Source organism: Globicephala melas, chromosome 2 (assembly GCF_963455315.2).
Source record: "Globicephala melas chromosome 2, mGloMel1.2, whole genome shotgun sequence".
Classification (NCBI taxonomy): domain Eukaryota; kingdom Metazoa; phylum Chordata; class Mammalia; order Artiodactyla; family Delphinidae; genus Globicephala; species Globicephala melas.
In genome coordinates, this window is record NC_083315.2 from 71725107 (window position 1) to 71751851 (window position 26745).

General features: G+C 36.4%; 1 protein-coding gene and 1 pseudogene across 4 annotated transcripts in view; one reads left to right on the plus strand and one right to left on the minus strand.

Annotated features, from left to right (window-relative positions):
- VPS13C (vacuolar protein sorting 13 homolog C) overlaps positions 1 to 26745 on the plus strand; it is a 175498-nt gene that overhangs the window by 74682 nt on the left and 74071 nt on the right. For all 4 annotated transcript variants that reach the window (XM_060294174.2, XM_070044905.1, XM_060294175.1 and 1 more), the window contains 15 exons: positions 181 to 310; positions 1119 to 1206; positions 1863 to 2002; positions 5826 to 5979; positions 7615 to 7694; positions 9293 to 9352; positions 11962 to 12124; positions 12891 to 13007; positions 13873 to 13976; positions 14174 to 14341; positions 14844 to 15148; positions 16904 to 17051; positions 18106 to 18214; positions 24363 to 24499; positions 26196 to 26352. In XM_060294174.2, coding sequence (XP_060150157.1) covers positions 181 to 310; positions 1119 to 1206; positions 1863 to 2002; positions 5826 to 5979; positions 7615 to 7694; positions 9293 to 9352; positions 11962 to 12124; positions 12891 to 13007; positions 13873 to 13976; positions 14174 to 14341; positions 14844 to 15148; positions 16904 to 17051; positions 18106 to 18214; positions 24363 to 24499; positions 26196 to 26352 — 2060 coding nt within the window. The remainder of the gene's footprint in view (positions 1 to 180; positions 311 to 1118; positions 1207 to 1862; positions 2003 to 5825; positions 5980 to 7614; positions 7695 to 9292; positions 9353 to 11961; positions 12125 to 12890; positions 13008 to 13872; positions 13977 to 14173; positions 14342 to 14843; positions 15149 to 16903; positions 17052 to 18105; positions 18215 to 24362; positions 24500 to 26195; positions 26353 to 26745) is intronic.
- LOC115864817 (intraflagellar transport protein 88 homolog) lies at positions 19120 to 22314 on the minus strand (annotated as a pseudogene).

The following is a 26745-nucleotide window of genomic DNA, read 5'->3' on the forward strand; positions in this document are numbered from 1 at the left end:
TTGGCTTACATAGAGCTTCCCATTCCCTGGCAATGTTGAGGCATTAATATAATTAGATTAAAACATATCCAAAGTAACTTTGACCCCAGAATGTAGTCTCTTCTCCATTCCCTTCCCCACCTCCATAGTATAGAGAAGCTGGACCTTGATACCTTATAGTTGAATTAATTATGTTTTTAGATTTAAAGTATCTGGAGGGCTTCCTCTGATGCACGTGAGAATTTCTGATCAGAAGATGAAAGACATGCTACATTTGATTAACAGTATACCCTTGCCACAGAAATCATCTGCACAGTCTCCAGAGAGACAGGTAAATGGAGATAATAAAAATGCTAAATATCTTTATATTTGTATATATGGTGATTTTTTTCCATCTTTTTGTGAGCTGTTTTGTTTTTCAGTATTGTTTAGGGCCAGTTTCCTTTATTTGATACATTTTTGAGGTTTAATGTGGTTGATTCTGTACAGAACTGCATATGGCATTGAATAAATAAAGACTGTAGCCTATTTTCATTTTGGAGTGGTGGTAGAAAGTCTGTTATAGGGAATAACGGAAAGAAAGATACATAAATGAAAGGAAAAATGTTTTTCAAATTTAGGAAATGTGTTTTAAATAAAGCTAAATATAGAAATCTTCTTTAAAATGTTGCAAAATAAAATGATCATTATAAAATTTTCTTATATGTTAGACTGAAAAGTTCTAGATCACTTTACTTGGAATTGATCTTTACAACATAAATGTTGGACTTCCATTTACTTTGAAATGAAATTTGAGAGCCAACTAATGTCGATACCATTTTCGAGGGACCTGTCAAAAAGACGTATAATTAATATTGTAATAGACAGCAACTGAATGCCACACAATGATAGGTAGACTTATCTACTAGAGTTATACATGGTTCTGCCCTTGTAAATGCAGGTGGTGGTCTTAATAATAAGTAAACTCCAGCCAGCCATTAGTTGATTGCATAACGTTCTTTGTTGGAAGATTTGTGTGCTGTGTATGTGTCTTTCCATCTCTCTCTATTCTCTATTACTTTTTCAGTATTTCTCTCATTTATGTACATTTAATCCTGCTAAATTAGTATGTTTAGAAAACTTTTTGTATTATTTTCTAGGTATCCTCAATTCCTATAACAACAGCTAGTACAAAAGGCCTACTTGGTACGCCACTGTTGCTAGATGGAGTGGAATCAGGGGAGGAAGGTAAAATGTTCTTTATTAAACCAAACCTAGAGATAAACTTTTCAGAAAATAAAGGAATTGTGAAAGTGTTATAGTAGTTTACTGGCTTTATTTCCAGTTGTGCTACTAACCAACAGTGAGACTTCGAGTCATTTATTTTTATTTAAGGCCAAGTTTCTTTGTTTGAATAAAAGTATTTTTGTGATTGACAGTGTTTAAGATTCTAAATAAGCTGCTTTTTTTTGCCCTGATCTCTACTTGATTCTTTTTTCTATCTCTGGTCTAACTGATCTTTTTTCATTTTGAACTAGAATGTAAACTTTATGAGGACAAGGATAATGTCTGTCTTGGTCACCCTGGTGTCCTTAGTGGCTGGTACAGATGGATATGTGATAGATGATACCCAGTAAATATTTTATTGAAAATTGAATAAATAAACTAAAGTGAAAAACAATCAGAAGTGTTGAAGAAGAAAATAGAAGGGCTGTTTGATTTTATATATGATTATCCCATGCCAGGTTGAGTCACTCTGTGGGACTTAGAAAGAAGCTATATTCTGATTCTGAATATGAAGGTTATGTCTAATAAATGAATTTTACTTTTGAGAGATTTCAGTTTGAGTGTTTTATGCAGTTTTCGATGGACATTCTCTCAAGTCAATTGTCTTCTTCCTTTAGAGTCTGATGATGAGTATTTTGATGCTGAGGATGGAGACACACAGACTGGTAAAAGTATGAAAGGGTCAGACATAAAAAAGGTTGCTGAGGCCCCAAATGAGGAGCTCATTAATCTTCTACTGAAGTTTGAAGTTAAAGAAGTATGTATATTTGTTTTGTCCATAAACAAATATATTCTTGTTACTGCTGTCCTTATAAACTGTCTAATGCTAGACCCAAACATTAAGTATATTTAAAATGTGGTACTCTGTCTTCCCTACTGCCACCCCCCCACACACACACACATATACTTCTAAGAAAATGAAATGTTATTTTGTAAAAACTGATACAAGTATGATCTGTGGTACATCTGATCTATTCTGGAAAAGCTCGAGACTCTTAGTTAGGATTTTCTTTTCTGTAGAAAATTTCTGTGACATGTTTACTTTAATATTTTTCAACTTTTAAGCCAAATAATATAGTTTATTGTCATGTTTATAATTTAGAAAAATGTAAACAACCTAAATTTGCAACACGGCTTTTACAGCCATTGAAAGTCTGGTAGTAATAAAAGAAAACATCGACATCGAGAGATGGTCAACGCATATCTTTATTTGGGGCAAAAAAAAGCGATTACAATTCCAAGGATATTATGATTCCATTTAGAAAATAAACACACACATACACACACACTTTTTTTTAAAATAAATGACAGTGTTCATCTCTGTGTGGTGGGATTATAGTTTTTCATTCCTGCCTGTTTGCTTTTATATATATTAAAAAATTTTTAAATGAATATGCATTGCTTTGAAATAAAACACAAAAGGTATAAAAAGGAGGTATTTCTTACTGACTGCTTTATATCTAAGTATTATTGGTATTTGTTTAAAGAAAGATATGTTCTCCATGTTTAGACTTCTTTGACTTCTGTCTTTCTCTCATACTCCCATCTAACATATCAGAAAACCCCTTGACTTTACCTTCAAAATGTATTCAAATGATTGCTCTTCCCTTCCACAGCTATTGCACTGTCCATGTCACCATCATACCTTGATTGGACTATTGCAGTAGCCTCTTGTCTCTCTGCTTCCATCATGTACTCTGTTCTGTAGCTAGAGTGATACTATTTTTAATCTTTTCTTAAAAAAATATTTATCTTTTTGACTGCATTGGGTCTTAGTTGTGTTATGCCGGATCTTTTGTTGTGGCATGCAGGCTTCTCTCTAGTTGTGGTGTGCAGGTTTTCTCTTTCTAGTTGAGGCATGTGGTCTTAGTTGCCCCATGCCATGTGGGATTTCAGTTCCCCGACCAGGGATCGAGCTGTGTGCCTTGCATTGGAAGGCGGACTCTTCACCACTGGACCACCAGGGAAGTCCCTAGAGTGATTGTTTTAAAGGCAAAGTCAGTTCATGCCATTGCTTTGCTCATAACCCTACACAGGCTTCCCATCTCACTCACAATAAAGGGCTAAATTCTTCCCATGGCCTACAAGTCACACCATGTGACTTCTTTGGCTTCATCTGCTGTTCTCTTCTTCCTTGCTCATTTTGCTTCAGCCATATTTCATTTATTCCTTCCATAAATGTTTATCAAGTGTTGTCATGTACCAGGCATTGTTTTAGATACTAGAGCTACAGCAGTAAGCAGAGTTCTTCCACATGGAGCTTACACTTGCCTTTTGTACTTTCTTGTATACCAAAGCATATTCTTTGTGCTTGCTGTTTCCTTTGCCTGGAAAACTTTTCTTGCATGACTTGCTTCTTTACTTCCTTTAGAAATGCCATCTTATTGGAAAGGCCTGACCACACAACACAAAATAGCAACCTTTGCTTTTCCCCATCCTCCCTAGAATGTAAGCTTCTTGAAGACAAGGACTTTGTCTGTCCTGGTCATTTTGATGTTCTTAGTGGCTGGCACACCCTCATACATGGAAAATGATGCTCAATAAATATTTTATTGAGTATTGAATGAATGAACTAAAGTCATAAACAATCAAAATCATCTAAGAAAAAATAGTGCTGTTTGAAATATTTTTCCCAATTTGACCTTTTTTTGCCATTCCGAAGTTTTAAATATTTCTGTGGTGAAATCTAATTTTTTCTTTATATTCTAGTTTTAGTGTGTGTTTAGAAAATTATCCTCCATTACAAAAATATTTACCCATGATTTTATTTATTATTTTATGATTTTAATGCTTTCATTTAAATCATTGATTTATTTGAAATTTATTTTTGTATATCAATTCAGTACTGAATATCTTACTGTACTGTTTTATTGTTTCTGTTTTTCAGTTGACGCTTCTGATTTTTCTTAGGTATATGATTATATCACTGCTAATAATATTAGTTTTTGTTTTTTTTTTTAGCATTTATATTTTTCCAGTTATTGTGCCTGGCTTATAGGTTTCCCCAAAATCTGATAGTTCAAAAGAACTATTTTTATCAAAACAGCTATTTTATCTTGCTAATAGTTTTGTGGGTTAGGAATTCTGGAAGGGCCCAGCTTAGTCATTTTTGCATGTAGTCTTTCACATGCCTTCAGTCACATTTGACTAGAGTAGCAGTGACCTGAGCTCTCAGTGGGCCTCGTGGCTCACTCAGGAGGCTGGCAGTTGATGCTGGATGTTGGCTGGGACTTTTTGACCACAGTACCAACTCACGGCCTCCTGACCGTGGCAGCTTCAGGGTAGTTGAACTTTTTACATGGCAACTAGCTTCCCCCAGAATGAGAAATCCCAGGTGGAAGTTTCATGGCTTTTTTTTGCGGTATGCGGGCCTCTCACTGCTATGGCCTCTCCCGTTGCGGGGCACAGGCTCCGGACGCGCAGGCCCAGCGGCCATGGCTCACAGGCCCAGCCGCTCCACGGCATGAGGGATCCTCCCAGACCAGGCCACGAACCGGTATCCCCTGCATCGGCAGGTGGACTCCCAACCACTGCGCCACCAGGGAATCCCTGTACTCTGTTGATTGAAGCAGTCACAACCCTGCCCAAATTCTGTGGGGGTGGGGCAAAGACCTCCATCTCTTGACAGAGATCAAAGAACTTGGATGTTTTAAAAATGGCAACATATACGTTTTATTTTTCATTGGCTAAATATACTGGCTATCATTTCTACAATAAATTTGAATAGTAGTGTAATAGTAAATGTCGTTGTCATACTTTTTGACATTAATGGAGATGATTCTTATATCACCAGACATGACTTTTAGTTTTGAGATAAAGATTTTAAAAAATCATATTCAGGGGCTTACCTGGTGGCGCAGTGGTTGAGAGTTCGCCTGACGATGCAGGGGACACGGGTTCGTGCCCTGGTCTGGGAGGATCCTGCATGCCGTGGAGCAGCTGGGCCCGTGAGCCATGGCCGCTGGGCCTGTGCGTCGGAAGTCTGTGCCCCGCAACGGGAGAGGCCACTACGGTGAGAGGCCCGCGTACCGCAAAAAAAAAAAAAAAAAAAAAAAAATCATATTCAGGAAGAATTCATACATGCCTATTTTTACTAAATTAAAAAGGTAAATCAATAAGGATATAAAATTTCATCATGATTTTTAGATAGATGTAGTTATATTCTCAATAATAGAATTTAAGATGATAACTTCCGGGCTTCCCTGGTGGCGCAGTGGTTGAGAGTCCGCCTGCCGATGCAGGGTACGCGGGTTCGTACCCCGGTCCGGGAAGATCCCACATGCCGCGGAGCGGCTGGGCCCGTGGGCCATGGCCGCTGAGCCTGTGCGTCCGGAGCCTGTGCTCCGCAGCGGGAGAGGCCACAACAGTGAGAGCCCCGCATATCACCAAAAAAAAAAAAACAAAACAAAACCCCAAAAAGATGATAACTTTCAATCATGGTAAATAACTTGATGGTAATAGAAGAGTATGAGCAAAATTTCTACTATGGTCATGACTGTATATATGAAGAAGGATTTTGTATTTTTAAGTATGATTCAAAGTACTTATCTGCCTTTCATTGGCTGTCCTGATTGTTTTAGGTGATTTTGGAATTTACCAAACAACAGAAGGAAGAGGATACAATTCTAGTGTTTAATGTTACTCAGTTAGGAACAGAGTCTACAATGAGAACATTTGATTTAACTGCGGTAACTTACTTAAAGAAAATCAGCTTGGATTACTATGAAATACAAGGTAATAGCCATAAAATTAGAAATAATAGACAGTAACAGATTTAGTATTACTTTTGAGTATCTGAAACACATTCATTTATATAGTAATAATTATAATAAATAATAGCTAGCAGTGTTCTAAGCATTTTATAAATAATAACTCATTTAATCCTTGTAACAATGCTATAAGATAGGCAATGCTATTATCTCCAACTTACACAAGAGGAAACAAAGTCATAAATTGGTTACATAATTTACCCAAGGTCACACTGCTAGTTAGTTAGTGACTGAACCATGATTAAAACCCTAGAAATCTGCCCCTAGGGTCTGTATTCTTAACTACTGTGATCTACTCAGAGAGTCCATATAAATCCCCTTTATATAGGGAGTATTATTCCCATTTTACAAACAAAAGAAGGTTAAATAAAGGGAGATTAAGTGAGTTACTCAAGATCATGCATCTTACTAATAGCAAAACCTAGAATTTATCTCTGGTCTTATAATATTGAAGTTCTTATTCTTTTGATTCAGTAGTGTTCATATATCAGAAGCAGCATCAGGTTATGAAAATGGTGGGACATAAAATTAATTCTTTCGGAAGCTTTTATGGTTTATGCATTTCAGTGTACATCTTGTATACTCATTGGATGAGGAATGAAGGAATGGATGAATCTACAGTAATTAAGGTTACCTAATATTTGCCAAGTATTTTAATCAAATATAAAGACCTATTTTTTTGTTATTTTTTAAACAGCTCTAACTAAAATTAACCTCAGCTTAGAAGAAAAATGTTTTATGTATTAGTAAGCTCCTATAAGCACTGTGGAGAGATGGAGTTTACATTATTGTCTTAAGGGGAAAAATACAAATAGTAAATTTTCTAGGCTATTTTTTCCTTTAGAGAAGGTTATTTCAGTGGAAAATTCTGAGATATCTCAGAAACAGGAGTTATAAAACTGCAAATAATAAAAGGTGGATAAATCACTTATCCCTCCATGGCTTCTGGAGGTAGTTCCTTGGGACATGTACATGAGGATATAGAGGACATCTGGTGGTACCTGTTGTTTTTAAATTTAAAGAAATTTAACAATTCCCCTCCCTTCAAAAAACTATTTCCTCTTCTGTGTAAGCCTTCTCTTAGTCTAAACAAAGGAAAATTATTTAAATTTCTTTAATATGAATGAAATTTTAGAGCTCAACAGAATACTACATGTTTTTCTAGTTCAACCTCATTGTTACGTAGTTGAGAAAACTGAAGTTAAATAGCTTTTGGTAAAGGTAGAGATGAATTAGAATTCGTATTTCCTGATTCTTAACACCCGTAGTCTTCTACTGCCTTACGAATGCACGTATGGTCTTAAAAATATCTAGAGAAGTTTTGATTACTTTTGAACACAGATGTACGATCAGAGAAAATAAATACAGTATGCATGTTTTTAAGTAAGTTGGATGTCAGAGGTAAGGTAAGGATTTGGATTGGCTTATTTCTTTACCAGTGATGACCTTAATATTTAATAACCATGAAAATATGTGCAGGTAGTTTTTTAAAGCTTAATTAATAAAATTTTTTAAGAAGAAAAGGACATGTTGGAAATTCCAAATGTAAAAAAGAGCAATTTATTTGAAACACTTTTTTTTTTCTTTTTCTTTAATCTAGGGTCCAAAAAGAAGCCCCTTCACTTGATTAGCTCTTCTGACAAACCTGGATTAGATCTCTTAAAAGCGGAGTACATTAAGGTAAGGGTCATAGAATGTTTATATATTTATTGTATACTCTAAACTATCCTCTGGCAGGAAAAAGATGACAGTAGATTATTAAAGGCTCTTGTGTATCATAGGTTTGAATCATAGGGATATCTACTGTTTCTCTTTCCATTCGCACACCTCTTTCTCTTTCACTCAAGTAAGGACTAGGATTTTACAAAGTCACACTTCTTGTCCACAAAGATGGAAGCCTGGGGTAAAGTAGGTCCTACTACTGTCTTCTGGGGCACATTCACCTACCTACATTCATTGTATGTGTAGGTGATATTTGGCTAAGTATCCTACATCAAAAGGGATAAAGTCAAATTGAATTTGGTTCAGAAGAGAATTGCCTGGATTCGGAAGGACTCAAAAATATGTTATATGAAGAATGTTGAAGAATGTTATATGAACTGGTGGTATGCAGCTTCATTCAAGATTAGTTGATTTATTTAATTATTCAATAACTGTTGAACGTCTTTTGTGTCAGGTTGTGTTAGGATACAGAGATGAAAAACATTCTTTGTTCTCAAGGAATTTGTAGACCAGTAGGGAGATAGGTAAACAACAATTAAAATATAATTTGTTTCATGGATGCCAAGGGGGGAAAGTGACAGGGGGTGGGTGGTGTGATGAATTGGGAGATTATGATTGGAATGTATACACTGATGTGTATAAAATGGATAACTAATAAGAACCTGCTGTATAAAAAAATAAAATAAAATTCAAAAAATATATAATGTGTTTATTCTTTAATAAGGAAGAACACAAAACATTATGGGAGCAGGGAGGCAGGGATATTGATCTAGCCAGAAGGCTTCTCACAGGAGGTAAAACTTTGAATTTACTGTGTATGTTCCCAAGGGACATAACTTGAACCAATTGGTTATTATGATAGGAGATAGATTTTAAAAAATATGTATTTATTTATCGATTGATTATTTATTTTATTTTTTTTGGCTGCACCGGGTCTTAGTTGTGGCACGCAGGATCTTCATTTCGGCATGTGGGATCTTTAGTTGCGGCATGCATGTGGGATCTAGTTCCCCGACCAGGCATTGAACCCGGGCCCCCTGCATTGGGAGCACAGAGTCTTACCCACTGGACCACCAGGGAAGTCCCAGGAGACAGATTTTTGATTCAGTGTGAAGACCTCATTAAATCAAACTTCTCTAAAGTTTGGATTTCTAAGAAAATGAGGTTTCTTTCACTGGAGATATCCTAAAATAGACTTGCTGAAGACTTTCTAAAGGTATTTAAACATTAGGTGATAGATGGGCTAGACTACCTTTAAACCTTCTAACCCTCAGAGTTTATCATTCTGATCCCTAGCTGCAGTTTCCCAAAAGTGAATGATGCCATGCTCTCCTCTGTTTGAAGAGGAGGACAAGATTTTACTCTTACGATAAATAAATAGATTTGGATGTAACTTTATAATAATGATAATAAAATTAAATATATAATGTATTTAAAAATAGTTATAACTAAATATAAATAAATTAAGTACAGATTATAAGTAAATGATTCATTTACTTTGGTCTTAATTCCTTCTTTAGAACTTTTTTTTTCTTTCTTTTTTTTGTTTTTTTTAGGCTGATAAGAATGGACCCAGTTTTCAAACTAGTTTTGAAAAAACTGAACAAACACTTAAGGTAAGAAATTCTGTTAAAAGAATAGATCCTGTTTGAAAATAACCTACTCTGTAAGTCTTCAGTATCCTTTGAGGAACCATTAAAAGTTATAAATTAGCCTCATAAATGTCTACCATGCTCTGTGTTTATGATTCAGGATAATAATACTGTTATTTAACTCATTGTATCACATCCTAATTATTTCTAAAGGAGGGAATGCTATAGATGAGGGAACTTTGATTTACAAAGAACCAACAGGATTCTGAACAAACCAAACTAGATACTGTCTTTTAATGCAGGGCTCAGAAAGTATGTGAAATATAAGGAGAGATGTTGAGTACTTCTGGAGCTATACTAAGGTACTCAAGTAGAGGAAGAAGAGGCAAAATGTAATTTTAGGATACAGTAAAAAGAAAATGAGAGAAATGAGTTTCAGATTATACTTTTTTTTTTTTTTTTTTTGCTGTATGCGCGCCTCTCACTGTTGTGGCCTCCCCCGTTGTGGAGCACAGGCTCCGGACGCGCAGGCTCAGCGGCCATGGCTCACGGGCCCAGCCGCTCCGCGGCATGTGGGATCTTCCCAGACCGGGGCACGAACCCGTGTCCCCTGCATCGGCAGGCGGACTCTCAACCACTGCGCCACCAGGGAAGCCCCAGATTATACTTTTGAGAGATGGGAAAATCTGTTGAATATTGAATCTTCCTTTTAATAATTTTTGTATCCACTTAGTGTCTTGAAGCAATGAAAAGAAGTCCTTTTATATAAAAAGTGATTATTAAGAAATTTCAGTTCACTATTAGAAAATCATATATTCTTTAAAACAACTTGTGTTGCTATTTTAGGTTTCTGGAGTTACTGTTTTTAAAAATATATTTTCTCCTATAAGCTATATATTCTTTATTTTTAAATGATAGGACCATAATTGTGGTTTTAGAAGATTATTTAGTGACTGAGAACTCACTCTTAATTGCATATTTTATATTTAAATCTCATGAATGTCACATTTGAAATCTTTGTTTTTTTAACATCTTTATTAGAGTACAATTGCTTTACAGTGTTGTGTTAGTTTCTGCTGTATAACAGAGGGAATCAGCTGTATGCATACGTATATCCCCATATCCCCATACCTTATGGGGATTCCCTTGTATGTTATTTGTTGCTTTTCCCTTGCTGCTTTTAATATTTTTTCTTTGTATTTAATTTTTGATAGTTGGATTAGTATGTGTCTCAGCGTGTTTCTCTTTGGGTTTATCCTGTATGGTACTCAATGTGCTTCCTGGACTTGATTGACTAATTCCTCTCCCACGTTAAGGAAGTTTTCGACTATAATCTCTTCAAATATTTTCTTAGACCCTTTCTTTTTCTCCTCTTCTTCTGGGACCCCTATAATTCGAATGTTGGTGCGTTTAATGTTGTCCCAGAGGTCTCTGAGACTGTCCTCAGTTCTTTTCATTCTTTTTTCTTTATTCTGCTCCCCGGCAGTTATTTCCACTATTTTATCTTCCAGCTCACTTATCTGTTCTTCTGCCTCAGTTATTCTGTTCTTGATTCCTTCTAGAGTATTTGTAATTTCAGTAATTGTGTTGTTCATCATTGTTTGTTTGCTCTTTAGTTCTTCTAGATCCTTGTTAAATGTTTCTTGTATTTCTCCATTCTGTTTCCGAGATTTTGGATCATCTTTACTATCATTATTACTCTGAATTTTTTCTCAGGTTAAGTTGCCTATTTCGTCTTCATTTATTTGGTCTTGTAGGTTTTTACCTTGCTCCTTTGTCTGTAACATATTTTTTTGTCGTTTCTTTTTTTTTTTTTTGATGTGTGGTGCTCTGTTCCTGTCTTACTGGTTGTTTGGCCTGAGACGTCCAGCACTGGAGTTTGCAGGCAGTTGGGTAGAGCTGGGTCTCGGTGCTGAGACGAGGACCTCTGGGAGGCCTCACTCTGATTGATATTCCCTGGGGTCTGAGGTTCTCTGTTAGTCCAGCAGTTTGGACTCGGTGCTCCCACCACAGGAGCTCAGGCCTGACCTCCAGCCTGGGAACCAAGATCCCACAAGCTTTTTCTTTTTCCTTTGTGCTTAGTGTAGATGCACTTGCTCATAGGGTGCTGCATGCAGAGGCCTCACGCCCAGCCCTTCACACCAGAGTTCCTAGTGCGAACCGGCTTCTGCTGACACTGTAGCTTCAATGGCCATGTGCAGAGCCATTTGCAGAGCCTGAAATCATTTCTTAACATGGTGGTAATACATGGTGATTCTGGAGTTTCATGTTCTAACTTATATGTTTTATATAATCATAATAATAATCATTGAAGATTCAAAAAAGTGATATATATATTCAATCTTGGAATGACCATGACAGGCAGATTGTAGGCTCTATGGTAATTAGGATTGGGAAATGGAGTAATTAGGTTACCTTGATACTCAAATGAACCCCCAAAATGTGTAAGTATAATTTACTCTCCATATATTGCCTGTTTAAGGACTGTGAGTTGTGAGTCTTCCTCTCTTCTCTCTTCCTTTTAAGTGGTGTACAGCAGTGATGCAAGCCTAGTTAGGAGCCTTTTGTATACATCATGCAGACTACTGGTATAATTGGCCTGGGAACTAATTTTCTTTTTAAAATATTTCTAGGTGGCTTTTTCATCTTTAAACCTATTGCTGCATACACAAGCTCTTCTCTCTTCTCTTAATTACCTGACAACCATAATTCCATCAGATGGCCAAAACATGGGTGATACCAAGGAAGTACAAGTTTCTACTGAAAAGCAACAAAAAAATTCAGCTCTGCAGAAAAGTATGAAAAACACTGTTTTGTTTCTTGTTAGTAAGAGTTAGAATTGTAGAGCTAAATGGGGAATCTTACGAGAGACCATCTGGTTAGTCATGTACATGCCGTTTTGCCTACCTTTGTTCTTTCCTTCAAACTGAGTCATACATGGGTGCCTGATATGTAACATAAATGTAGTTAATACTGTTGTTTAAAAAAAAATGTTTTTGTTCTTATTCTGGTGGTGATGGGGGATGTCTTTATATGAGTATTAGGGGAAGAAGACCTGTATTTATTCTGAGCTCTTCCTCCTCTCAGCGGCTCCTGAAAGGACTCCATAGAGGGTTAATCTTCCCTAACATTTTACAGATAAGGAAATCAAGACCCAGAGACATGAGGGCCAGGGTTCAGGGATAGCATCGAATTGGATAAGAGCCCAGCTTTTGGATCAGAAAGAACTCAGTTCAAATCCTGACTCTGCTACTTAAACTATGGGACCATAGGCATGTTATTTAATATTCAGTAACTTCCTTGAGTTTCAGTGTTGTTATCTTTATGTATTTTAAGTTTTTTCTTGCTTTTACATTATCAAAGTAGTACATCTCACTATTAAAAATGCAAACTATATATAAAGAATATATAAAGCAAAAAAAAGTATTTGAAATACTTAAGAATTTGAGAATTTTAAAATTATTTTAAGCAGAACCATGGTTCACTTAATATAGGGAAGAAACCTTAATAGAGTGTATATTACCAGAATCCACTGTGATAGAATTGCTTTGTTTATATGCAGTGATTGTATCCTCTAAGGAGAGTGACATTATTCACTTCAGGCTGTTTGCCAAGTTGAATGCTTTCTGTGTTATTGTTTGTGATGAGAAGAACAATATTGCTGAAATCAAGATTCAAGGTAAAAGTTCTCATGATATTAAAAATTGTTCAAAAGATAAGCTTTTTTGTTTTTTGCAATGCTAAAGTATATATAAAATGGAAGGCTCTGAAAACTGGATTATTTTATTTTATGACATAATTGGATTGCATGTTTTCTTAACTCTTTGAGAGTTGAACCACACATACTGGTGTTTTGGACGCTTTTGAGAGTTGTCTCAGAGGTGAAAGGAATACTAATGTCAATGTAGGGATGCTGTTGATGAGCTAAGTGTCAACCCAGAATTCAGTTTAAGGTCTGTGAATACACTTTATCTTGGTACAAATGCAAAGCAACCTTATCATGAAGAACAAATCCTATGAGCCCGTTATGCTCTTTTAGGCAAAATCTGCTAAAATGAATGTAGTTTTTTTCCCTGACTCTGTCTTTACCAACTCATTGTGATCTGGTAAAGGTAAAGAATATGTTTAAGACAATTCTTGAAGAACTTAAAACCCAGAAAACTAGGGTTTTTCTTTCTTCTTTCTAAACTGGCAGTGCATCTACTAGTCTGAATTTGATTCATGAAACTCTTATAGTCTCCATGTAAATGACTGGATATAAGGTGTAAAGAATTTACTAAAATCCTAAGATAATCTATTTGCACTAGATGTAGTTTTTTCACAGGGTTGAAAATTCAAATAATTATTTTTTAATGAGTTTATAGGTTTCATTGTTCATAAAACTAAAAATATCTAATATTGCACTTATTTATCAATTGTGAGTTCAAACCTTGCTAAATTTATAAAGAATATCACCTACAGAATAAAGTTATGCAATGGAAGAAAAATCTTCAGATCTTATTATGGTATCTATAGAAATTATAATAATATAATTTCTTTTCCAGGACTTGATTCTTCCCTTTCTCTTCAGTCAAGAAAACAGTCACTATTTGCCAGATTGGAAAATATTATTGTCACAGATGTTGATCCTAAGACAGTTCATAAAAAAGTAGGTGATAGTAAATCATTAATATTTTTTGATGATTGAATGTGAGATTTTATTTTAAAATATTTTATTTTTTAAAATACTAATAAAATATATTTTGATAGAAAAATGTTTCTATAATGATTATAAACCCTTTTAAATTGGGATTTTATTTTGTCATTGTCGATTGGATGGAGTGCATTCAAATCTCTGCTTTTCAGGCTGTGTCAATAATGGGAAATGAAGTCTTTCATTTTAACTTGGATTTGTATCCAGATGCTACTGAGGGGGATTCCTATACTGACATGTCCAAAGTGGATAGTGTGGTGTCACTGAACGTTGGCTGTATTCAGATTGTCTATCTCCATAAATTCCTCATGTCACTTCTGGTAAAATCACTATTTATATATAGATTTTTTGGCTTAGAAATACTTAAAATAAGTCTGATAATTATGATTATTGCAAATCTTAAAACTTTGAATGTCAGGTTGTGCATTGATTTGATTATTGATGTTATTTATGGATTAATGTAGAGGTCAAAAACTTTCTTTAACAGTTGAAATCTGAATCATAATGATTTTTGTCTAGCATTGTCTAGAACTGGAATTATTTTTGCTGGAATATAATGAATCCAAATTCTCAAGTGCAAAAACTATTAAAACTGTTTTTTTCTCTGTTCCTCAGCCATATAAGTCTAATTATAATTAGCCCTTGTCAGGTAGCTCATAAATATGGATGGATAATCAGTAATTCTTTCCTAACTAGAAAAATAGGACTAAACTGAAAGTTATTTATTTGAAAAAAATTAGCACATAAATAAAAAGAAGATGTTGATAGAAATGATGTGCTTGTCCTCCTGTTTGAATTACTCCTTTTATTTTGTGTCCACAGAACTTCCTGAACAATTTCCAGACAGCCAAAGAGGCTCTGAGTGCTGCCACTGCTCAGGCTGCAGAAAAGGCTGCCACAAGTGTGAAAGATTTTGCCCAGAGGAGCTTTCGTGTTTCTATCAATATTGATTTGAAAGCACCAGTTATAGTCATCCCACAGTCTTCCATTTCCACCAATGCAGTAGTGGTAGATCTTGGGTTAATCAGAGTTCACAATCAGTTCAGTCTGATATCTGGTGAAGACTACTCAGACCCTCCAGTAATTGATAGAATGGATGTGCAGCTAACAAAACTTAAGCTTTCTAGGTATGCTCTTTCAATAATTATGTATTGATATTTAAGTATTATTTAATATTGTCTATGAAATTTTATGACTATTGAAATTCATGCTCAACATACTTCTGTTGCACAGAACTGTCTTTTAATCAGCTTTTTATTTTGAAAAATCTCAATCCTACAGACAAATTGCAAAAATAGTACCTATAATTTTTCAAATAGATTCACCAATTATTTACATTTGCTTTAACTCTGTATATACATATTATCATTTTAAATATTTAAAAATTTAAAATTTTATTTTTATTCAGGTATGAATGACATTAGTTTCAGGTATACAACATAATGATTTGATAGTCGTATGTATTGCTAAATGGTCACCATAGTAAGTCTAGTTAACATCTATCACCACACATATTTACAGAAAATGTTTTTCTTGTTATGAGAACTTTTAAGATATATGCTCTTAGCAACTTTCAAATATACAGTACAGTCTTATTAACTATAGTCACCATCCTATATGTTACATCCCCAAGATTTATTTTATAATTGGAAATTAAAACATTTTTTGCTAAACCATTTGAGAATAGATACCTTAACGCTTTGCCCCAGAGTGCTTTAGCATGTGTCTCCTAAGAACAAGGACATTAATCCTCTTACATAATAACCACAATTTTCAAATTCTGGAAATTTAACATTGATATAATCTATTATCTAATATGCATTCAATATTCAGATTTTACCAGTTATTCCAAGAATTTTCCCCTCAATCCAGGATAACATGTGGCATTTAATTGTATCCTATATTAGTGAGGGGGATTTCTGTACTGATAGACATTTATTCTGGGATAGTTCTTCAGCCTTTCTTTGTTTTTCATGATGATGACAGTTTTGAAGAGTTCAGTCTAGTTGTTTCATAGAATGACTCTCAATTTAGTTTTGTCTGAGTGATTTCTCATGATTTAATCGAGCTTATACATTTTTGGCAGGAATGCTGTGTAAGTAATGATGTATCTCTAGGGCTCACACCAGAGGACATTTGAAAGTGTGTATGTTCATTTTGAAATCATTTTCTACCCCGTCCAAGGAGATTTAATTATCTTAAATACAAAAGGAATGATTATAAGACAAGTCCAGAGAAGAATCCTGGTTGAAGAGCTTTATAAACTTAGAAATAGCTTACTTTTCATCTTGCCATTTTTTTCTCTAATCTCTGTACCAGCACACATATCAGTCCTTGAACAACTGTATTGATGATTTCCCCCATAGCTTCAAAAATATCAGTTTCTTTTAAAAATTTACTCAGGTTGTCATCTATCTTCTGTTTAAAGAAAAAAGTTTTCTTAAAGGCTAATTGTATGTCATATACAGTTGACCCTTGAACAGCACGGGTTTGAACTGCATGGTTCTGCTTACGCACAGGTATTTTTTTCTAGTGGTAAATAACACAGTATTATACAACCTGTGGTTGTTTAGAACTGTGGTTATGGAGGAATCACATATACAGAGGAACCGAAATATGAAGGGCAAACTATAAGTTACATGATTGCATGGAGGGGTTGTCATCCTAGTCCCCCGTGTTGTTCAAGGGACAGCTGTGTTTTAATCTGTCCATGCTAGTATATTGTAGATTAAATTAATTATTGACCAAGTTTAGAAAACACTAAAACAGCGTTGTTTCAAATCAACGTTTAGAGCAGCAACTTTGGGCTTTGTGTTTTTTTTAATGATATGTTGCATTTACCCCTATGTTTATGCATATATATCAATTATATTTTTCATTAGGACAGTGATCCAGCCAGGCATCTCCCATCCTGATATTCAGCTGTTGCATCCAATTAATTTGGAGTTTTATGTAAATCGGAATCTAGCTGCATCTTGGTACCACAAGGTGCCTGTTGTGGAAATTAAAGGTCATCTTGAGTCAATGAATGTGAGTATATGAGTGAAAAAAACTTTTTTTAAAAAAATTTATTTATTTTTGGCTGCACTGGGTCTTCATTGCTGCGCGCGGGCTTTCTCTAGTTGCGGTGCGTGGGCTTCTCATTGTGGTGGCTTCTCTTGTAGTGGAGCACGGGCTCTAGGCACGCGGGCTTCGGTAGTTGTGGCTCACAGGCTCTAGAGTGCAGGCTCAGTAGTTGTGGCTCACAGGCTTAGTTGTTCCGCGGCATGTGGGATCTTCCCGGACCAGGGCTCGAACCCGTGTCCCCTGCATTGGCACGCAGATTCTTAACCACTGCGCCACCAGGGAAGTCCCAGAAAAAAACTTTCTTATTGAAAGTTCAGACTCTGAAGACTTTCTCATTATAAATCTAAATGAAATGTGGAATTTTTACTGATTGTTGTAAGGAAAATTTCAGTGTGATACTGTCCAACAGGATCTTTATTAATTTTAGTAGAATTTAATCTTCAGTTAAATGTTACTTAGCTTTTAAATTTGTTATGTGTACACGTTAGCAGTGATCTGTTTGTAAATTATTTATTAGTGTATTATAATTATAGCTCATTCTATATATTATATACATACTCTTTTATTTTAGGGATATCTGAGTACCCCTCAGATAATTATAGCATTGAGTGAAATGCCGATTTTTCATATTGAAGGTGGCATTTTTATTACGTTGAAATTGTTATTGTTTAAAAAGTAGAATTTATGTGTGTTCTGAAAGTCACTTATTAAAAAAAGTGATCTGATTTCTTTAATAATTATTAACTTTCACTAAGGGTCATATTGGTTAAGTAGATGAAACTAATATTGACTTGTAAATCACATTGTTTTTCTCCAAACACTGTCTTATATTTGAAAATGAATTTTTTAACATAAGTAGTGGAATACTTGAGTGTACAGTGATTATATAATTTTTTAGTCAATGTTAAGAGTATCCTGTCCTTAGTGTTTTGTTACTAAGGATTTGTTTTCCATATTAAAATTGTTTCATTTTAAAATGAAATATCTTTATCTTTTCTTGGAACATCATATTTCACAGGTTAATCTAAATGAAGAAGATCTTAATCTTTTATTTCGAATACTAGCAGAAAATCTTGGTGAGGCTACTGAAGACTTGAGTAAAGTGAAACCAAGAGTGCAAGAGACAGGTAAGAGGTTGACAGTAGGTGGTGTAATAAATGTCTTTTTACAATTTTGTAGGGGAGACAAACAATAAAAATGAAGTAAACAAACATATATTTACAAATTGCGATTTGTATTACCAAGAAAACAAATAAGATGCTATTGAATAAAACCATAGTTTGCTTTTAAGTTGAGTAAAGTCAGTTATTTCTAAGTTGCATGAGTTAGGCGGAGGCCATAAAGAAGGTGAATTCTGGAAAAATTTTTGAACTTGGCATGTATAGAGAAAAAAACATTTTAAGTTGGCACTAGGCTATGTAGCATACTTGATCTGACTTTTTTTTTTTTTATTTTTTGCGGTACGCGGGCCTGTCACTGCCGTGGCCTCTCCCGTCGCGGAGCACAGGCTTTTTTCCGGGGGGGAAGAACCTTTTTTACAGTATGTTAATACATGTAGTAAAGTGTGCAAATCTTCAGTGTACAATTCAGTGGATTTTTATATATGGCTACACCAGTGTAATCACCATGATTAAGATATAGAACATTTCCAGCACTGCACCCTAGAGCTCTCCCTATGCCTTTACCTATCAATACCAAACACCCACCCTGACCCTGAATCCACCCAGAATTAAGTACCATTCTGATTTGTAATATCATGCATTAGTTTTGCCTCTTTTTGAATTTCATATAAATGGAATCATAGAGAATTTACTTTCATTTTTGGCTTCTTTCTTTTTTTTTTAATTTTCACGTTTTTATTCCATTAAAAGCGAAACAAAATCTAAATGCATACTCATAGAACAGAATACACTTATTTAAAGTTTTGACAGTGTGCAAAATTAAAGTTTGGATAATTAATCCAAACTTTAACATGAGTATTCTCTTGTAAGGTGATTTCTTTCCTTTAATAAATAATATATTAAAATATATATTATTCTGGAAGCAAATCATCTCCTGTTCATCAGCAGAATCTTCCTCGTTGACTCTCTTTTTGGCTGTGGTTTTGGGTCTTTCTATTTGCGGGCCAAGCGGATCCACATAGGAGGCATCTAGCTCCTTGTTACTGCTGCTCTCATTATGAGGCTCTGAGACCTGTCCCAGGCAGGTCTCAGAGCTGGGCGTTGAGCCGCTTGCCTCTGCTACTGGAGCCACAGTTCTGGCCACTGTCACTGCCAGCGCTCCTGTCTCTCTTGCCATGGGGACCCCCGCTGCCATCCCTGCCAGACTTGATGCGCTGTTCCCTGATTTCTTTCATTTTTTCCAATCTCTTGAGTATTGTTGCATATTCTTGAACTTCTTTTAATCGAGTATCTGTGCAGAGATGTACCAAGAAACATAGACATTCAACATTTTCTGGAAAATTTCTGTGAATATCTTTGTAAGTATCTAATGCTTTTTGGTAGTTACCACTTCTTCTAAAACAACTAGCTACCATCAGCTGCCATTTCACCTGTGTAGGCTGTATAAGAGAAGCTCTTTCAAAGTACTGAATGGCTTTTTCACAAAACTGGGTTTCAGTGTAGTAGGCTGCGAACCACCTGTTGACTTCAGTGTTGGACGGGAAATACCTATATGACTCAGAGTAATATTGGGATGCTTGGGATTTATCCCCCTCAGTGTCATATAATCCTCCCAGTTTAGACAAAGCTCTGGAGTCAGTTGGAACAACACTGATCAGCTGCATTAACCATTCCATAGCTTGATTGGGATCTTCCATTAATTTGTATACACTTGCTATCTGGTAAAGGCCTTGGGTGCTGTCTCTTACGCGTGAAGTTTCAGGAGGCAGACCAAAGCTTCATCAAGCTGGTTTAGCTTCTTATAGGTAAGGCCAATATTATAAAGTGCTTTAGTACAAGAAGAATCATTTCTTATGTTAGACCTGCGCGGTCTCCTAGGAGTTTCGACTCGCCCAGGAAACAACAAGAGTCGGAAGTCGATGCAAAACGCAAGAGGTTTATTGAAGGCCGGTGCACCGGGGTTCCTTGGTCCTCACGCAGGAGGTCGAAGAAGGAACCCTTTTGGGCGCGAATATGTCAGTTTTATAGGTTCCCACTTCCCCGTATGTAAATTATAGATTTGGTTGTGTTCTCCTGCTGATTGGTCCTGGCTTAGGCTCGGACCAGAGAGGGAACTTGTCCCCAGCTGCCTGATTGGTCTTTGACAGACACCTTTTTTACATTTTGTTATCTCCCTCCTTCTCCCCAGCTGTCTGATTGGTCTTTGACAGACACCTTTTTTACATTTTGTTATCTCCCCTCCTTCTTGGAAGGGGGCCGGACATCCTGGAAATTCACCCATTGTCTAAGAAGCCCCTATTGTCTGGAGAGTTCTTAATCATTAGCTGGAACAATGTCCCTCGAGTCCCACACTTAGAGCCTCATTTTAGAATTCAGCTGCCTTCTTATAATCACCATTTGCAAAAACTGTATTCCCTTTATGAGTAAGAGCTGACGGATTATATCTGTCAGAGTTCACAGCTAAATCTGCATAGCTACCGGCTTCTGCAAATTCATTTTCCAAATAATACAGGAATGAGAGGTTGGGTGCAGCTGCACTCTTCACTCTACTGTCCTTTTTTTCAAACTTTTTAAAGGTCTCTACAGCTTGATTAAAATGCTTTTGTCTCAGGTATATAATTGCGTTATTTCCAGATCATTTGCCAGCTCTACATACTGAGAAGCTTTCACAACTTCAACACACCAATCATAACCTACAGCAAAAGATGTTTCAATTACAGGAGCAATGAGTTTTGCAACTGTCATGATGTATTTTTCTGCCATGTCTTTCCTTTCACATTCCATTTGCCTTAGATGATCATTTTTTATAGATTCAATCACTAAATTAGTATGTGGGTCATCACTTGGTGAAATGTATTTATCATCATCATCAGTTTCTAATGGAACAGCAATCAAGTTTTGGAATGCCTTCTTTTTTTCTCGATCTCCAACAGCAAAGTAACTAAGAATTAGGTTGAAGCCTGCCTTCAGATTTGGTGCCATACTCATTATGTGCTCAAATAAATTAATGGCATCTGAATACTGCCCAGGTTTTTGTGTGTGTGGTTTTTTTTGCGGTACGCGAGCCTCTCACTGCCGTGGCCTCTCCCGCTGCGGAGCACAGGCTCCGGATGTGCAGGCTCAGCGGCCATGGCTCATAGGCCCAGCCGCTCTGCGGTACGTGGGATCCTCCCGGACTGGGACACGAACCCGTGTCCCCTGCATCGGCAGGTGGACTCTCAACCACTGCGCCACCAGGGAAGCCCTGCCCAGTTTTAATAAATGTTAACTCCAATGTTCTGCATAATTTTAATCCTCATTTCTTTATGGACACTTGGAATTTGATCTAAGGCTATTTGGTAGAATTTAATGGCTTTGGAATAATTTCTTTGCTTTAAATAAATATTTCCCATATTCACTTTCAACCGTCCTGCATTGCTAAACATCTTATTTTTCACTATAACTTGATAGGTGTTTAGTGCTTCAGCATACATTTCATTAGCTGAATATTGACTGGCCAAGTTGAAAATAACTGATTAAGTTAAATCCAAATTGATGTTTTCTGGACTTGTAAACTTGTTCTCCTTGTTTCACCAGGACTCTCTCTTTTCTTCCTGCATCTTTTGCCTTTTCTAAGGCCAATTTTAAGTCTCCACGACAGTTAGCAATACAGCTTTCTTCTGCTGACTCATTTACTTTCTTCTCCACTTGTCTCATCTTTTCTTCTCGGCTGTCTTCGTTCCTGGCCTCCAGGGGCGGTGCAGGGCCCCACGACTGACCGAGGGGGTCGAACGCAGAGCCTCTCAAAGCTGCTTTGGTAAAACTAGCTGCCCTCACTGCTGTCATGGGTCTAGTAACTCCATCCTGAAGAGCCCCTGCATTGGTCTTCCCACTGCTGATGCCAGGGATGTCTTGGACCCATACCCAGTAGCTACAGGTCTAGCAACCGCTGTGCTTGGTATTTTAGCAGTTACGGGAGGTCTTCTGCCATGACTAGTTCTCAGAACTTGCTGAAAAGCTGTGTCATTCTCCAGTTCCTCGGTATCATAGGTTGGATTGTAGTCATTATAGCCAGACTAAAGATCATCTTCATCTGTCTCTGGGGCGAGGTATCCATTTTGCATCATTTGTACCTCCGTGAGAGCGGGCCCGAGCTCGTGCCTCCGCAGAGCCTTGCCGGGGATTTCGGAGCTTCGCGTGACGAACTCAGGGTCCGGGGCTTGAGGGCCGCGCGCGGCTTCCGGCGGGCTGGGGGTGTGGGCACGGGCTGGGGGCAGAGCCCCTGCGCCCCGTCCCCACGGCCCCCTCGGAGGGCGGTAGGCACCCACGCCGCCCCGAGCCCTCTCCCCCCTCGCGGCGAGGGGAGCAGCGTGACCACGAGCGCGGCGGGGCCGGCGCGGCCTTTCTGGGGCTCAGCAGAGAGCTGTGCGGCTGCAGCGCTGCCACGCGCGGATCCCTTGGCTTCTTTCAACGTTTTGTGGGATTCATCCATGTTGATGTCTATAGCGCTAGTTTGTTCTTTTTATTCCTGTTTCCAGTATTTGACTGTCATGAGTAAAATTGCTATGAATGTCATTGTAGTCTTTCGGCACACTTATATACTGTTTTCTTTTGGACATATAGCTAGGAGTAGAATTACCGGGTCATATGTTAGCTTACATTTCGCTTCAGTAACTTACGCCAGGCTATACTGAACAGTTTTCCAAGTTGTTGAACCAGTTTACTTTCCTACTAGCAATGTATGAGAGTTCCAATTGTTTCACATTCTCACCAGTACTTGCTATCCTCAGTCTTGTAAAATTTAGCCATCCTGGTGGTTATATAGTAGTATCTCTATGTTTTTTATTTGTTCCCTGGTAACTAATGAAATTAAAAACCTTTTCATATGCCATTTGGATGTCCTCTTTTATGACATGATCATTCAAGTCTGTTGACCATTATTTTTACTGAGGTATGGTCTGTTTTCTAATTGGTGTATAGGAGTTGTTTATTCATTCTGGTTAGGAGCCCTTTGCTGGTTATATGTGTTATATGTATACATGTTAGTGTATGTGTAGAAATATCTTCTCCCTATCTGTGCTTTACCTTTTCACTCTCTTAATAGGTTTTCTTTTAATAGAATTAGTTAATTTTAATGAATTCTAATACACAATTTTAAAAAATGATCAGTGCTTTTTATTTCCTATTTAACACATCTTTGCCTGTTCCAGGAATTGTTTTCTAGAAGCAAAATATTTGGTAGAATTATTTTCCCTCAATCACATTATGTTTGGAACAGTGCTGAAATAAGGTGATAGTTAAGAAACCTTGCCCTATGCATTGCTTTCTCAAAGGTAATAATTAACAGCAGTGGTTTTCCATATGGAAAACACTAGACAAGGTACTGAATCTGTCTGGACCACAATTTGCTCATATGTGAAATAAGGACAATGTAAAGGTTTTACCTTGAAGTGTTGTTATAAGAGTTAAATGAGATAGTCTGTGAACGTCTGATAGCACAACATCCAACACAGAGATTAAGTACTTTGCAAGTGATAGCTATTATTAGTGTTGTGTATTACAGTTTAGAAAGCAATTTTGCTGCATTTCAGGATGCGTGAATTTCAGGACAACAGGGTCATATTCATATGGTTTTACTTTTGATTCTTGGTATGGCGTAAGAGGCTTTAACTCCCCCTTCCCCCGCTTCTTTCATATCAAGCCTTAGCTCTTATTATCCTCCTTATGATGTAACCATATCAAACTCCATTCTGTTTGCAAAACCTATCCTGATGTGTTATCTCTCTGTGGTTTTCTACTACCTCTTATTTTATTCTTCTCTGTGTGAGGAGCTCCTTCAGTTCTACTTGAATTATAACTCTCCTATTAAGACTTTCTTGCCCTTCTCATGACAGTGTCATGCTTAGTTCTGTGCTTTCTACGTACTTTATCTAGAGACTATTAACATTTGTCCATTTAATGTGACTAGGTGGGGCCTTCTTATTTTGTTTGTATTTTAAGTATATATGTTTCTTCTACTAAGCCATGAGCTTTCTAAGGGCTAGAGCTGTGTATGACTGATTTGTGGATTTTCAATGCCTGAACCAAGTCCAGAGTACTTGTATAAGTCCTTGTTGAGTATTCATGTAAGAAATGTGTGAATAGAAGTGAATGAATTTCTTTTAAACATCTTTAGGTGAAACTAAAGAGCCACTTGAAATCTCTACATTAAAACAAGATATGCATGTTTCACAAGATAGTTTAACAGCTGGAGTGGAAGAAATTAGATCTGTAGACATCATTAATATTCTGCTGAAATTTGAAATCAAAGAGGTATGTAATTTTCATCTGTTTTTATAAAATGAGGTGGATAAATAATAGATATTTGGAATTACCTCTAATAAAGTAAACTTGTAGATTATTGATATGGATAGAAAAAGCTTACAAAGGCTGTTTGTAATTTGTATGTAGAAATGTTTAAAAATTTGAGAGTTTGCTAAAGATGAGTTATATTTGGGGGATATAATATTTACAGAGAAAATGGTAATATGCCCTCTAAAAGGCTTTTCAAATGATTTTAGGACAGTTGGAATGTGGCCTGCTTTGGATTTTATATAGGGAAGGCAGGAAAGGGAAAAATGACAGAGAAATTCTTTGCAAATTTTAGAAACCATTAATAGAATAAAACACAATATGCCTACATTTAAAAAATGTTATATTACTATTACCTGCTTTCCATCTGCAGATTCTTAAGGTAAGGTTAAATGAATTTTCCTCTTCTGTGTTCACACACATAACAGATATTCATTGCATGTACTAAGTGCTAAGGATACAGAAGTAAAAGACATAAACTCTGAACTCAAACAAGAAAACAATTAAAATTTTTGTTAAGTACTTCCATTAAAAATGTGCCCAGGGAGCTTGTGGCAGTGATGGTAGGAAGAGGGCATCTAAGCAGTCTGAAAGAGTCAGGGAAGATAACCTGGAAGAAGTGAGATTTAGTTGAATTTTTAAAGAAGAAGAAGATACAGTCTGAGGAAAGGAGTTTAGGAAAGGGGCTGGGACAGGGTAGAAAGAGGGGCAGGCACACACGTGTGTATGTGGGAAAGCATCGCGGATACAGGGACTTAGAAGAACTTTCTCCAAAATCCCTTCATTGTTAAATAGCTACGCAGAGGTTATGTTCTATCTTGAGTCAAAAATAATAAACTTTTAAACAAACGAGTGCTACTTTTTTGATCTGAAATACATGTTTTGAAACTAACTTCCTTCATGCTAAACCTCTGCTGTTTTTCTGGTTAATGTTACAGTTATTGAAGATTTTTAGGCTTTGATAATTGAAACATTGATAAATGAATAATTCTATTTGCAAATGGGTTTCATTAACATATGTACATATAAAACCTGTAAGTCCTTTTTAATATTATTTGTAATACATATAATTACAGTTCCCTTCCCTTAGGACAGTGATTAGGGTGGGGGGAAGCAATTTGCATCCTCCCCTCAAGCTGATAATCAGCATTGTCTGAAGACATTTTTGGTTGTCACTATCCAGAGAGAGAGTGGGCTACTGGCAACCAGTGGGTAGAGGCCAGTGATGCTACTAAACAGCCTACAGCGCATGGGACTACTCCCCACTGGAAAGAATTATCCAGCCCCAGATGTCAGTGGTGCCAAGGTTGAGAAACCTTGCCTTAGGAGTAGTTTAAAAATTGACTGTTTATCTCAGACTTTCAGATCTAGTCTGACACCATCCATCAGACTAGGACTTCCGGGAATTAGGCAGAACAACTTTTTTTTTTCATAACTATCTTGAAATCCATTAAAATACAGTGACAGTGCTTTAAAAGTCTGAACAAGTAAGTGGGCCTTCCAAAGTAAATAACCCTAGGTAATTTCCAGGCACAAATAGAAGTGAACATCTTTACGCTGTGTGAATATTTTGATAATATCATTCCGGATGATTATTAAATTAACTTCAGTGTATATTAGTGAAATAGTTTGTGGTAATAATGGTACCTTTTTCTAGGTCGTGATTACTTTGATGGAAAAAGCAGAAAAGAAAGGAAGGCCTTTATGTGAACTAAATGTCCTGCAGCTTGGACTGGAAGCTAGAGTTAAAGCCTACGACCTGACTGCTGAAGCTTATCTAAAAAAAATTAGTATGCAATGCTTTGAGTTCACTGGTAAGTGTGAAGTATAGTCTCTGTAAATTGTGCATGTAATAGGCAGATGGTCACTACCTTTTTATCAACATGAAGCATATTTATTAGTGTCACCATAATTATTTAGTTTAAATTTATTACATTAATATGAAGTAATTTGATAGTTAAAATTCATTATGTAGTTATTTATCTTAAAGTAAGTCTATATCTAAATATTTAGCAGAAAGTAGAATATATCTAAAAGGAAAATGAGGCATATGTCTTCAGTACATAACACTTCAGTACTTATGAAAAGCAACATAACATTATAACTGTGCTCTGAGAACAATACCCAGGTATAGAGCCCAGGGACCCTTTTTGAAAGGTGAGTTAATTTACTAGGAAGTAACTTTTTTTCATTGGTTTTTTATTTAT